Below are 15,746 nucleotides of genomic sequence, written 5' to 3' on the forward strand. Positions count from 1 at the left end.
ACTCTGCTTCCTTAGATAAGATTAAATTAGAACTTTAAAAGTTGTTTGTTTAGTTTGCTTGTTGTTAACGTACAAACAGACACTGTATATACTATCCATACAAGGTTTGGCAGCCATATGCATAACAAGTATCCTTATTTTCACGTTTAAAAGCCGTGTTTTTAACGATTTTCAAATTGAAATGGAACGCAAGTTTAGCCAGTAGCAGCGCGTTGGAAACTTTGAGACAAACTCCATAAGACTATTCTACAGATTGTTTGTCTCTAATGGAATACATATACTGCAATACGTAAACTTATGTTAATTGTTACATCAGTCAGAAGTCTACAACCAAACCAATATTTTACAACCAAAAATAAGGTATATCTGTACCGTGTACGTAGATAGTTACAGCAGGTATGATGAACAAAGTGGCCGACTCCTGTGCCATATTTTCGCCGGTAACAACCACACCTTCGAAATCGCAGCCTCGGCTAGCGATTAGGCATTCACAATGATCGGTGTACGGTACTGCGGCGTTTGGTACTCGTATAGCCATCAGGAGACTCGTTTTCATTATGCGGTGGTCTTTAAAGGTTTAGCTCAACAAAAATTGACAGCTCTATTAATCTTGGCCGCCGAAATGCATAGTTATGTTGTTAGAAATGCTGGTTGAGACCATGAACAGTCTGATGATCGACAGATGACAAGCATTATGCGTCTGCATGTCTGTCTTATCGCAAATCGCCACCGCCTACACAAGCGACTTCAGCAAAAAATTAAGCACTTCACAAACGAATGAAATTAACCGCAGAATGATTAGACTGACAAATACGAGCCCATAGGTTAACGATGCACAATGAAACGGTTAATGTAAAGCCATCAGCTTCGTGTCATATGACGTATTTTGCACAGTCACGATGCTCAGAAGGATCAGGGGGAAGTAGGATTTAATTCTAAGGCGTGTTTTCGAAGATCGATTGTAAAAAATTTGATAATTGTTGGCTGCATTATTAAGGAACGGCATCGATGATTCGTGTTTTATGCGACCGTCGAAACATGATCTATTTGTTGGTTACGATCAGCGCTCTGATTGGTCCTTTGGTGAAGGTTCACGCTACAACCATTAAAAGCCCGCTTGCTTATATCTTGGGCCAGAACAATGGTACCACTGGAAATGAAGCACTCAGGAAGGCCGAAGTGAATGCCGTGGTGTCGTTGCTGCGCCAACTGAGACCGGGCTCGCTGCTTGGATTACCACCGGTAACGACGACGATCCAAGAAATCATTGCGACAACGAAATCCCCGACGGCTTATGCCGTTAACCAGAGTGCGAGCAGCGATGGAACACAGCACCTTACGAGAGACGAATTAAGTGCCATAATGGCGTTGCTGGGGGTGTCGCTACGTGAATCGTCCAGTGCTGCCACATCGGAGCCAGATACCGGCATCAAGATTACAAAGTCGCCTGCAGCCGCAAAATGTAAGCGAAAGAATGAAAAATCCTATTAGCTACTGATACACATCCCGATATTGTACGGTATAAGACTGCCACACCGGAATCTCGTATCGAAAGCGATTATTACCTGTAAATTGTTAGCAACGGATGTATCAACTATCAACAGAGCGAAACACCATCCAATGGCATTTTGCATTACCACCTGTTTTAGAAAAAGATATTGTCGCGCCAATGTGTCAGCAGTAATCTGTATGTGTGTATTATGCTAACGAAAACGTTCTGTTTTACAGCAACGGCAAGATACGGCACCGCCTCGAAATTTACTGTTGCGCCCCGGGTTGCTGGAAAAAGTTCTGTACCCTTCTTGGCAAAAGCGGGTTACAGAAGCACAGCGCCACCACCGACCTGCGAAATCGGTACCCTGTGCAACGAGTACGAACGCTGCATCTGGCCGTGTTCATGTAGCAATGTTATGAACCGGAGAATCAACGGTCGATGCGGCAAAATCGTTAGCTGGGTTCCCTTTGGCTAGGCGGCAGTTGTTTCGTCGCACTTTGGGTGACATGACGATACGTTATCCGTTCTATATCCGCAAGAATTTTATGGTCATCATCACCTTGGTCTTAGCTTATCTGATGCTGATGGTTCATCTCTGAAATAATGTCCGGTGCAGATTTTCCATAACATGGCTAACCAGTATTACTGTATATACTAAACTACCTTTCGTACTACTCTTTGTGAACGATCTTTTCTTTACCATCTTCTACGTATTCCTACGCATTCCTCCGAAGCGCTTGGTCTCTATTCCGTATCAAGCATCCACCTGCACCGTTTTTTGGCATTTTCCATGGAGTACGCAACTGTGCAACGAATTGCTTAATTTGTGCACCCATATCTTTACACTTCTGTGCAAAACGACCCCAACCCACTTTACACATTTCTGCAGAATTATCGTTTATTTATTGATGCATCTTGTTCCGTCTGATCAAAACCGCAGGTGCCCACGAAATGGTATCTTAGCGATGCCGAGCTATTATGGCATGGTGAAAATTAAAATTCGGCAAGTGTTTTAGAGTCGGAGTGAGTTCAACGGTGCTATTTCAATAAAACACACAGTAAAACCGCTGTCAACCTATGCCTTATTTAAAAACTTTCTACGTGTGCCTATTGTCATGGGCCGACTCACAGCTGAAAAAATTGTCAGTACTACACCTGTGCTTTATGATCAACGCGGATAAAGGAGGCGTTCCAGTGCCGGATGTTGTCTGTCGCCTGTCAATAGCCGGTCTAGACTGCACTTCCAGTGATTTTGACATTTCCTATGGAGTAGCACAACTATACAACGAATTGATTAATTTTGAAACCATATCTTTACGCTGCAACTTGACGCATCACAACTTACACATTACTGCAAAAAAATCGTTTATTTATGCAGGCATCTCAGTAGAACACTCAATAAAAGCGCTTTTAGTAATACACATATTTCTGCACAAAAAAGCGTTTTTTTTTGTTTATGCATCTCATTTGTCAGTAAGACCCATAGTAAATGCGCTTTCAGCTTACAGCTCATTTGCAAAACATTCTAGTAGAGTCTCATTGTCATGGCTGAAAAACAATGCCTGCGACTGTGTTTTTTTATCAATCCGTCAACGTGCATAAAGAAGGCGTTACAGGACCGGATGTGCCTGTCAATATCCGGTCTTTTCGACAGGTGACGAGCATTATGCGCCTGTACGCGTACTTGCAGTTTTTGGCAAACCAACCTATTAAAAACAGTCCGGTTAAAAAATTCGCCAGCTTGTCATATGCATAAAATTAAGCACGTATTAGACAACTTTAATGTACTAGGGTAGCTCTGGAACTAGTACTCGTATTTTTAACCGCACGCAGTGCAGAAGCAGTACATAAATCACGCAGCAGACAGAGGATCGGTGTCACTTGGTTTACAGCATTTCACAATATCCTGATTAGGAGTCTATGTATTAAGGCTGTATTACGAAAGAAAGATGGCATACTGAAAAAGTTATAGCAATATTACAGCCGCTGTTGGCTGCATTTTCCAAAGCGTCATAGATTAATCGTAATTTTTGCTATTATCAGAAATATGTTGCAGTTGTTAGCTGTGCTCAGCGCGGTGATGGGTCCCATAGCGCCGGTACATGCAGCCACCACTAGTCAGTTCAATATCGCGGCACTGACAAATCTAACCCAGGTACTGGTGAAAGCACTGGACACCCTCAATGCGCTAAACGACATTGCTAAGCCGAACAATGAAAGTCCAAATATCGCTACCAGCTTCGCGCCTACCACTTCATCGACGACCACGACGTCAAGGACCACCAAAGCCCCGCTGAACTTCGTGTTTAACCCAAACAACGGTGCCTAGGGGAATGGGAATGAATCGCTCAACAGGGCCGAAGTGAATGCCGTGTTAGCGTTGCTAGGACAATTAGGACTGGGATCGCTGCTGGGATACAGAACGTCACCACCCCGCGCCCAGTGACCGATGCGTCTACAACAGTGGAAACAGACTGTAAGTAAAAGGAAGAGAATATGCCGTACTTACCGTATTTATCGAATTAGAAGCCCAGGGTTACAAATATTTCAAATGACCCACGGGGTGGGCTCTAATTACGGGCATGGGCTTGTATTTTGGGGGGGGGGGCTTCAATTTTTCAAACCAGCTTTTTGGCATTTTTTAATATGGGCTTTACGGTATTTAATTAAGCCCATGGGCTTCTATTTCGGGGGGGGGGGCTTATAACTTTCAAACGACCTTAGGGGTGGGCTCTAATTACGGGGGGGCTTGTATTGGGGGGGGGCCTAATTACGGGGGCTTGTATTGGGGGGGGCTTCAAATTCGATAATTACCGTAATTATGTCGGGCTAAACTACAGCATGAAAACATGAAATCGCAGTTCGCTTAACATCATCTATGTAAATTCGAAAGTGGTTGTTATCCGCTTGCAACGAATGCATCAATAGGAGCAAATACCATAAGTATCTTTGCGTATTCACGCGTTTTGTAAAAATTGCTTTGCTATCGCGATAATGTTAAGGTTATCTGTATTGCTGCGTGCCGAAACATCGTTTATTCTGCAGCAACTGCGAACATTGACACAGTCGTGGGGTTCACGGATGCACCCAGGGTTTCCAGATGGGGCCATGAAAATGTTCTAGCAACATTGGCTAAAACAAACCCAGCGCCAGCGCCAACTTGCGAAATTGGCGCCGTTTGCAACATGTACCAACGCTGCATCTGGCCGTGCACATGTAGCAACGTGATGAATCGGAGGATGAGCGGTCGATGCGGCAAAACAGCCAGCCAGCCTCCTCGTCCATGGGTCTACGTGGGGTTTATTCCGTTGAACATTAGAGGGCACGGCAGTACGCCAGCTCCACCACAGCTACAAGAGATTTAGGGTCACGAATGTCAGGCGTTTTATCTACATGTTTAGATGGGCTGCTTGTCATCCGATGATTTCTCCCCATGATAATTTCCGATACCTGCTTTTTGTGGCATTATAAGCACGAGCACCACTTAACAATACTGTAACTGTCGGTAATCACTTTTTCGTATTAACAGTTGCAAAAAGAGGAATTTGACGTCATTGTCTGAATCCGGGGATTCATGATTGGTAGAAAAAAAGAAGCCGTAAACGACGTTTTTTTATGACTCGCACTTTGTACATGGGATGCGATGACGTTCACTTGGTGCCTTTTCTCTATCGCAAAATTAATGTGTTATTAATGGGAACGAGAAGACTAGCTTGATGTTCGCAACGTTCGTCATACCAAAAAACCCTCAATGAAAACAAAATGTTTAATTCAATACTTACACAGTATGAATTTTGTAAGTAAATTATCCACGGCACGGCACTTACGGACACGCAAATCTCTCGTGTTTTAGCGAATGCACAAGTTCGGTCATCATTAAGGTAAACTGCTATAGTAATTTCAGCACGCGCCAGCTTAATGGAAGCGATCTGGAGAGATCTCCACATTTAGGTATGTTGGTTATTTTTGTGATTAAACAATCACTAATACGTTACTAATTAATATAACTTCCTTATGTTTTGTACAGTATTACGTTGCTTCGTTCTTCCCGCGCCGCTATGAAAATGATAGTACCGGCTTGCGCGCACCTCCCGGTGGGAAAAGGGCCGCTATCACACATAAAAGCGCTTCAGTGGTCGACGCCTTTAACAACATCCTGTGTCTCGACAAGTGACGAATTTTGTGCTTTACGCGCATCGTGTGATGTCCGCTTTTCAACAAAAAATTCTAAGCCTGTCAATTCCAACGAACGCGGCAGACAATCAAGTAGCATACCGACCAATAAATCACCGGTTTGACCACATACTGATTGACAGCTCAGCATAGTCAACAGAGGAATTTTTTGTAATTACCGGATACGGTTTGACAATGTTTGCAAGACAACTGTCAAACCGTTTTTCACCCTATTGTGCTCACCAGCATCAAGATTCAGTAGCGTAACTACCGACGCAGTTATTCAACGTAACTACCGACCGAGGCTGGGGCGCGCCGTAGGGGTAAAAATGGTGCGACAGCGATCAAAAACAAAACACAGAAACCATTACGGGGAGTGCGTTGACAGCTTGTAAAATCTATGCATACAAACAAGTGACGTAGGGACCGCTCAGAAATGGGCTTGTATATATGGCTCACAACGTGTTTGAGCGACCGGGTGTGCGGAGGTGCCAGCCACCTGGCAGGTACACATACAAGTAGCCGATCGGCCCGATCTGACTGCCAGTTGATCTCCAAAATTTGGAAAACTCATCTTTCGTTTACATCTCAACGGATCTTCCCAGTCGATATATCAGAAGATGTAGAATCAAATTTCAAACTTTTTGATATCTAGCGGGTGGCTATTTATGGCAAATCAAGAAAGTTATGGCTGTTTTAGTTTCTCGTAGACACAGCATAAGCCCGAGCGAGGAGGCGTTGCTTGCATCGTATGTTAAGTCTACGAGAAACCAAAACAGTCATAACTATGTCGATTCGTCATAAATATGCACTCGTTAGGTATCAAAAAGTTTGAAATTTAATTTTACATCTTCTGATATGTCGACTGAAAATATCCGTTGAGAAGAAAATGAAAGACGAGCGTTTGAAATTTCGAGATCAACTGGCAGTTGGTTCAGCTACTTGTTTGTATGCGTGCAAAGGGGTGGAGTTACATGCATACACGTAAGGGCCTTACGTGGATGGATCTTTGGCACCGCCTTCATACACGCATACATCTACTTTGCGCGGCAGCGAATCGCTGCCTCGTGGGTTCGGCCGTGACGTCACGTGTTTGTATGTAGAGATTCCGTGTATAGATGAAGTTTGCAAACGCTAACCCACTATTAATTTTTACATGGCAATAAAAGGTTTGAACAACATGTTCGTTTATATCTTGACAATTTATTTTAAAACCTTCTATTTAATAAGAGTATATTATTATCGAAATATGTTTTCCCTGTTCATTGTCGTGAGTGTTGTAGCCGAGTCCGGTGCACGCTGCGGTGAAGGAAATTGCCAAGCCGAACACTGAAGACCGGGTAAGCACTGGCATTCCCTCGACGACATCTAAAAGTGCCCTGCTGGCGCATATCCGCGACCATATCAACCAGAGCGCCGCAAATGAAACATTTAACAAGTCAGAAGTGAGTGCCGTGATAGCGCTGCTGCAACAACTGGCATCCGCGGCGCCGGGTGGATCTCCCATTGCTACGACACCTGAACCAAGTGTCACCGTCTCTACCACATTGGAAACCAACGTCTCAGATTGTAAGTAAGAAGCAAAGATTATTCTCTCCGTGTGAAAAATCGGTCATGCAGAAGTTGACTAACCATAAACACAATCCTGGTGATAAGCTGCCGCAGTCTTGACTTTCTAATTTCGGTATGGGTTTTGAATGTTAACGACACTGTCCAGAGTATATTGACTTTTGGTACTTTCAGGTACAACTCCGTAAAGGTGACCGAAAATGTCTGACTGTTTTGATGGTGCTAAGTGCTAACAAATACCGAAATCCCGGGACTTTCAGTTATCGCAAGCGTACAACTTGGGGAATTGATACCCTAACTGCAATCTGACCATGAGTGTCGAAAATCTAAATCTGCATCGGGTTATAGCAGTCGAAGGTAGGTAAATAACTTTTGCTAGACCAAAATACCGGCACCAAAAGTCTGGATTTCAGGTAGGACACATTTCACCGAAAGTCGGCGCACTTTCTTCAGTACTACAGTTCTCTGCGTCGCTCCTCATTTACAAGCTTGCATAAAAACAGTATGTAATAATTATGACATAATCGATTTTTGTCATGTGGAACAACGCAGGGAATACCGCATCTTGGTTTCCGTTACGCGGATCCTGAATGTGAAAAATGTCCGGAATGCAAAAAACGTTGATGTAGTTATCGAAAGCCGGACATTAACCGAACGTCCGGACATTGCAATAAACTGCAGCAACGCTTTACCAAATCCCGTTCGCAAACTAAGCATTTTGCGCCAGCGGTCTCCTTATAAATTTAGGCTGTTCAGACGCATTTTATATGTATAACACGGTGATTTAACACCCAAGAACAACATCAACCATATAATAACCCACTTTCGCCTCTTCTGCAGCAACTGTGAGCGACAGTACAATCGTAGGTGCAAACGGATTTCCCCAGCTTTTCCAAAGGAGCCCCTGCAGATTTCGTAACAACCGTGACTAATGAAACCACAACCCCAGCACCCCTGACCTGCCAAATCGGGGCCATCTGTAACATGAAAAAACCGTGTATGGCGAGGGGCATGTGTAGCAACGTCATGGACTGGAGAGCCAACGGCAGTTGCGGCCGAAGAGTCAGCCAAATGAGTCGCTCTCCCTACGTCTATTGGAACAACGGGTTTGGTTTTGGCGTTCTGTTGCTTCGTCAAACTCGTGGGAGTATGACCACCGATATGTAAAAAATCTACCGCAACCACAAGAGATTTATGTTTTCACGGCTGTTTACTCTCGTGGTACGAGTATTCACTTTTCTGTTGGATAGCCGAGGTACAGTATTACGACATTCTGCTGCCACAAAATCTCTGATAAATAAATTTCTTGGTTTATAACAATCCAGTTACGTATTGTATCACACATTAATCATAAGCAATTAACAATTTGGGCTATTATTACCGCGGCTACCGGATCTATTTCTGCAGTTATTTACTCGTGCACTCGAATCGATGCATAACCTTTATGCATAATCAGCCTAGCGCCATTTATTCATGCACGCAGAGGGTTGGTTTGTGCTTTCGGTTTTTGCCTTGTTTTTGTGTACTAAAAATATGACGCGACAGTATTACAATGATCAGATTTAAATGATTGTTTGCAGTATCATATAACAAGTGAACGGCTCAAATGAGTAAAGTTATTACAGTTACTACACGACATCTGCAAAAGTCTGCAAGGGTTGTTTTCAAAGTTTGTAGTTAGTAATCCCAGTTTTTGCACCTTTACAACTACGAGCTACATTTTAAGTTGCATATTGGTACAGGCACAGCACCATGGAACAATTATTCGTCAGGAAAGAGCGCCAGCTCTTTTACCGCAATACGTCTCGATGCCGGAAATCGTTATCAACAGACAACAAACTGTCTTTTAGTACAGGGCGAGCATGATATCAGCGTACGTGTACTCTTCTTCGTTGTCAATCGCAAATCACGCATGCCTATTCAACCAACCGTTGTAAAACAATGAACCGGTTCGTCAAAATTAATACAGAAAGGAGAGGCCCATTAATTGACAATCGTTCTTGCGGAAGGAACACAAGCATTCTTGTTGATGAAACGGATGACAGCAAAATAACACGAGTACATAATTATTTCCCACATGTTCAGTGTAAACCAAATTAGCCAGTGCATGTGGGCTGTCACTGCGTAGCCGGCAACACATTTCAGAACGTCTTGGACAAACAAAACACTTTCATCTTAGCCACCGTCAAGTCCGAAACGACAGTCTAGCATGCCTACATTACGTATAAATGAAACGTGATAAATTCCGGATACCGCCGTCAACATCCGGTTTCGGGACAGCGCAACAAATAAATAAAATCCTTCGACCACACAACGCTCTGCGTGACCAAACCACCGTGATAAACAATACTTATTACGCCACATAAAAAAATTAGCCGCGTGGGAATCAACAAACAGTTAAATTCGCCGGAAGGAATGTTTACGTTTCTTTAACTTGCCGGGCGGAAGCAGCATCCGCTGTAATTTAAGTAACTGGAAATTTCTTATAATCAGAGAAGCGTTTCCCAAATATGTAATGATTCGGCGCCATTTATTTGTTGATTTGATGACAGGTTTTTGTGATTTTTCAACCAATTGTCGACAGCAACGCTCTGAGGTTCTCAACTTACGTTCACCGATGCGTTTTAAAACCGCTTTGTTGACCCTTAATTTTCTATAAAGCTTACCATTAGTTAACGGACAGAGAATTTTTTTTTCACGACTTCCAGTGAACAAATGCTGTTTTGCCAGTTGTAATCCCATACTATGAAGTGTGCCAAGCTCGCTAGAAATGGATTACTCCCTCTAATTGCAATTAAATTAAATTGAATTGTCATTATTATCATGTTTCGCTTGTTAATTGTCATTAGCGCCGTGATTGGGTCGTCCGCGGTGATCGTGCGTGCTGCCGAATCGTGTGCACCAGTCGCGTCCAGTAATTCTGAAGGACTTTCTCCAGAATTCAAGACCACACCAGGCCCACCACCGACATGCCGCATCGGCGCCGTCTGCAACGTGTATCAGCCTTGTATCTTGCCGTGCACATGCAGTAATATCATGGATCCGAAACTGAACGGACGATGCGGCAAAAACGCCGGTCAGCGGCCGTTTGACTATTTAGCAGTTATTCGACAAAACAATTTCTGGTGGCTTTAGAGTTTAACAGCATTGCATTAATGTGGTCTCTGTCCTAGATCACTGTATCGCCATGTTTTTTTTAACCATGGTTATGATACCTAATCTCTTTCTGGTGAGCTGCCCTTTAAAGGATTGTTTGCGACTACTGTAGATAACCAGGCTCAGCTCTTGTTTAGTTCTCGTCCGACGAAAATTGCGTTTGCAATGGTTCAATTTCCATCACCAACCAAGAGCCAATTCATATAATAATTGGTTAATTTTAAAAGCAATAAAAGTGAAGTAAAAAACAGAACGATATGAACAGCACAAAAGCATATACTTCCGAGTTTGGAGTTTAGACATCACACACTTATGGGACACAAATATAAATATGCAAACCAAGAAAAGCACTTTTGTTCACGTCACAACGACCTCCCCTTTACGGCAGTTGGTCCATATTGCGTGACACAGATATGCAGAACTTGCATATCCCGCCCAGAATAAGCAAATAAAGAAACTACTCAGGAGTAGTTTTTTTGAAATGGCAACTCAAATAAGCAGCTTATTTCAACGTACATCGTACAGAAATGTATTACGATCAGGAGGCTTATCAGCAGGTTCCTCAGCTTTCCCTGATGTTTCTCTCGCATACTAGTGATGTTATGTTTGAAATAGTTTTATTTAGCACCTAACGACTGTAGTCTGTAACTCCATATTGTTTCTGAACTAATCATGTTCTGCTCTTCGTCTCCGAACCATCAGTACCTGAGCCTGTGCCTATTCCTACGGTGATCACAGTTCGGTCTCAAGAAAATACAGGAACTGGTCGAAACATGAAGAGCAAGTTTTAGTTAAATGGCTGGCAGAGCAGCTGATTCTGGTAGATGGAAGTAATTCAAATTTGGTAAACATCACGAGGCAGGGATTGGTTCTAAAAGCAACAGAGAGAAACACACTGCCGTGGCCCGCATAATTGCTAAAATTTGAGATTATGACAAACGAAAAAACTGAAATAGTTACAGACTGCAGTAATATCACTAATATGCTTACAGTAAAATGCAGTTTTGAAAAAGGAACACAAAGCTAGAAAGTGCGCGTAAATTACGCAACGAAGATGGGCAACGGTTTATTGGCTAATTCCGTTTTGCCTGTGACGTGAACAAAAGTGCTTTTCTTGGTTTGCATATTTATATTTGTATCCCATAACTGTCTCGTTTTATGTGCAGCTAGTCGCTGGCAAAAAAACTCGTGAAAGCGAGATTCGCCTGACGTTATTACTAACTTGCTGGCACTGTCGTGTGTGCTGAAAGTAGTTGTGGAAACAAAAAATTTTAGTGCTGTTTGACACATGCAGTCTTTGCAATTTACTTGGCTACACCAAGCCGCTGCCGATACTTGTCAAACAATCATGACAATTAATTATGGATTCATTACAATACAATAGGTAAATAAACGAAGATGTGTAGGAAGAAACCGCAAAAAGATGAAGGAATATCATACCAATATATACATATGTTTGCATGAGACAGAATGTAGATCAGAATATATCTTTTTTTTCAGAGTTTTAATTCAAAAATACACAAGTAACAATAACAAAGATTCGTTATTGTTACTTGCGTGTGGGTATTGCGAAGTGCCTGTGACAGCTTATATAAGTGTGTGACAAACTTTCTTTCGATCAGAAACCGGAAGCGCCACAGTGCTCCGAGCAATCGAAAAAAGCTCAGAGCGTATAAAACTGTGAGGTTTATCGCTTTGCTAAAGCCACTTTATAAGTCTCCAATCCAGCGTATAGTATATCTCATAAATTTTAGTGTGCAGGCACCCAGTTACAGTAATAGTAACAGCGTAAATTCAAAATGTTCGGTGTCGTAATTCTCTTGCTTGTTCTTGGAGTTGCGGTGGACAACGCTCTTGGGGGTGGCCATCGATCGGCACTTAACCTAAATGCACCACTGGTGCGAATACCAATCGCGAATACCACATCAAATACTGGTAATTCGACTGCGGGGTCAATTAACCAGAAAAGCCTCATGTCTTCGGCTGGAGGTGCATCTAAACCTGGTGCTTAATGACAACGCGGAGTACGCCACTCTATCCAACTTGTGGAGGAGATAAAGAACATTGGAGCTTCACTTTATTTAGGTATGCTTTTACGGCAAAGACAGCTGCCCATAGGACAAAATTAATTACTGTCGTGCAATAGAGAATAAGTAAAAATAAAAATATGGCCCCCCGGTGGGCGCCATGTCGTGCAATAAGGAATAATAAAATAAAATGAAGGGGTTGTGCGGTGGAAATATGCACTTCCCAGACCACGACCAGTCGGAGGAATAGAGCGACTCTTAATCTCAACTTCTTATGTATTTCATGGAGCGAAAGTTCAAGGATGTTGATGTACAAGTATGAGATGATATGCAAGGATGAAGAAGAGGATCCGGAACTCGAAAGCCTGCTGAAAGAGAAGACACGAAAGGAAACACAAGGAATGCGTGAAGTTATACGTTACCTGTCCGACGCTAGATGGTAGCCGAAGCGTATGAGTATGACAAATCCATCAACCTGGCGCTACAGGGCATGAAGATCGAAGGGACCGAAAGGTCAAGGCAAACAAGTGGGATCAAGTGGGTAGCCTGTTACGTTACGAGACTATCCGAAGATGATAATGCACGTCGACGAAGTAGAGGAATGACCCCTGACAATAGGTGAAAGGTCACCCAGAGGTCAGTTTGAACAGCCTCACTTGGAAAGAGAAGACCAGAGCAAAAGCCTGAAGTTAATCAGATCGAGTAACAAGACTCTACTTTTGTTGGGATTACAACTCTTGACATTTGTGTGGGCGACGAGCGCCTTATATAGCCCTGGGCACCGCAAGTGCTGGCTCTTCGTACGCGCAGGTACGGGTCTGAGAACAATAGGGATATAAACTCTAGCCAATAAGAGACATCTGAGGACACGTGGACTAATCACACCGCTGCATCACTACACGTGGACTAATGAGAACATCAGGTCAACTAATACACTAGAACAATAGGTTGAGCTACGTCATCGAAGCGCGGTCACGTCGAAATGGCAAGTCGCGGTCAAAGTTCTCTGCTGGGGATTTCTGAGAAGTCGACACTCGGAGTCGCGGTCATGACTCGCGTAGGAGTTGTAGTAAAGCCTAAGCCTTAGTTGTAGGGGTAGAAGTAGTAAAGTAGTACCGATGTGTACTAAGGGACACCAGTACACGTCACCCCCGCAAACGAGATTTCTCTGGATCGTAGTGGAACAAAAGTGAAGCTCTGCGGAACGACGTGGAACGAAGAGGAAGGAACATAGGGACATAGGAAAAAGTAACATCTGCTCCATCCGCATAGTGCGTGCAACATCTAGCACTATCGCCAAATTCCATCCCGACTATCCGGTGCCATCAAAAGGTAAGTAACATCGTTTGATCCGGTAAGTTGTTAGTGAATTTGAGTGTTATAGGTCATCGGATCCTGGAGCGTAACTGGCAATCCGGAAGTCCAAGGAAGTGGAAAGGCGGAGAGCAGGAACGTCCATGAGATCCAAGGTGTTATCGTATTAAAAAGATGTTGAAAAAGATGTTGTTTATAGCATTAAGTGCTTTAAGACTGAACATTTAAATGTTATTCCGTATTATCCGACTGGCAACAGCACGAAAGTATTCGTCTACTAAAACCACTGCACTACGAACAACTAATAAAAATTAAAGGATTAAAAGACTAACTGCAACAAGGAAAGTTATACCTGCGCTAAGCCGTGAAACGTGGTAGAAAGCGAACCATCCAACATTATACTACGAAAGCTAGTTAAAAAGAAAAAAGCTAGAAATCATACTGCACTGATAAGGAAATACTAAGTTCAGACGATACGCAATGCAAAACGCTTAGACTGACAACATACTACGAAAATTAACAAAAACTGAGAGTTCTAAAGTTGCTGACTCTGATAAAATGTAAGATCTGTGCATCATTCTATTCTACAACGCACTCTACAACGCACTATGCTGGAATGGGAACTGAGACACTACACTACGACTGTTAACAAAAATAAAAACTCTACTGCACATGCTGCGAAAGCTTATCTGCTAATTCACTGCTGTCTGTACGTGAAAGCAGAGCCTGAAAGTCATAATACTACGAAAATTAACAAAAACTGAAGCCAACTGCTATACTGCTACTGAAAATGAAGAGTAAATCTGTACTTAAGATGCAAAGATCTACAAGCGATTAAAGCCGAAACACTACGATAAGCCACAAAGTTAGAGACTGCTGAAAATCATACTGCAAAGGTAATATCGAGAAACAAGGTAAAAAGTTCAAAATTTAAACGCAACAAAGTTATTACAAATAATAGACGATATAGATACTGTCTGGATTTGCTGGATCTTAAGCCGTCTAACTACGAGCATTCAACGAAAAAGGGAGTTTTACCGCTACATGCACCAAAATCTGAGTCTTATAAGCTTATAACTGGATGATGAGAAACACACACTAAAGCCGAAATTCTACGCTGATTCACAAAAATAAAGTTCTACCGCCGACATACTGCAAATACACTGGTTTTAACTGCTACAGAAGATTAAGAAGACATCGAAATGGATATAAAGACCGCTAAGCTACGAAATTCGACAAAAACACTGAAATTCGACTACATACTGCACAGACTGAATTTTTAGAAAAGGCGCTAATTAATCCTGCAACACTGCCGTCATAAAGCTCATATACTACGAAATCTTGACAAAAAGATAATTCCTACGAAACTGGCCATCTGCATTAGCTCTAACGCACTGTTGGTTAAAGAAAACCGTTACACGTCGCGCTGACTCAACATGCCGATAAACTACAAGAATTTACTAAAAATACTACTGAGACTCAGAATACCGCAAGTAAGGATTTATATAAAACTTTCCACACATCCATCTGTATAGACAACACAAAGCCGATCAACTACGAACTATCGATACCGAAAATATTAACCATACACATACCGCATCTATAATTATCTGAAGGTGTTAAAAGTTTTAAGGGCCACGGGGGGCGTCAAGACTTATTATGGTTTTAAGATGTTGTTAAGATATATAAGATGTTATTATGGTGTTACAAAAAAAGGAAATTTGAACTACTGCATATTAATATTTAAGGAATCTTGCTCGATGCTCAATTTTATCTACACCAACAAGCCGAACTACTACGAAGTACTGCAAAAACTAAAATCGAAATTCACACACCCCATAAAGTTATTAGGAAAGGTTCTGGTACGATTTCCTTGCATATGCGAACACTACTCTACGATACTCCGATACTGCTAAAAGTTACTACTAACACGCCGCAAAAGGTAAAAAGGTACTGAAAATTCTGCATTTATAATTATTAAAGCGAATATCACATATGCTGGAGTAAGCTTT

The 15,746-nt window shown here is 42.4% G+C and overlaps 1 protein-coding gene across 1 annotated transcript; it reads left to right on the forward strand.

Annotated features, from left to right (window-relative positions):
- Positions 1-839: 839 nt before the first annotated feature.
- Positions 840-2,094, forward strand: LOC129596121 (uncharacterized). Its single transcript, XM_055493312.1, has 3 exons — positions 840-1,462; positions 1,729-1,870; positions 1,971-2,094. Exons 1-3 carry the CDS (start codon positions 1,009-1,011, stop codon positions 2,092-2,094), a joined length of 720 nt encoding a protein of 239 aa, XP_055349287.1. The 5' UTR covers positions 840-1,008.
- Positions 2,095-15,746: the final 13,652 nt, after the last annotated feature.

This window comes from Paramacrobiotus metropolitanus, unplaced genomic scaffold (genome assembly GCF_019649055.1).
Source record: "Paramacrobiotus metropolitanus isolate TYO unplaced genomic scaffold, Prichtersi_v1.0 Parri_scaffold0000086, whole genome shotgun sequence".
Classification (NCBI taxonomy): Eukaryota; Metazoa; Tardigrada; class Eutardigrada; order Parachela; family Macrobiotidae; genus Paramacrobiotus; species Paramacrobiotus metropolitanus.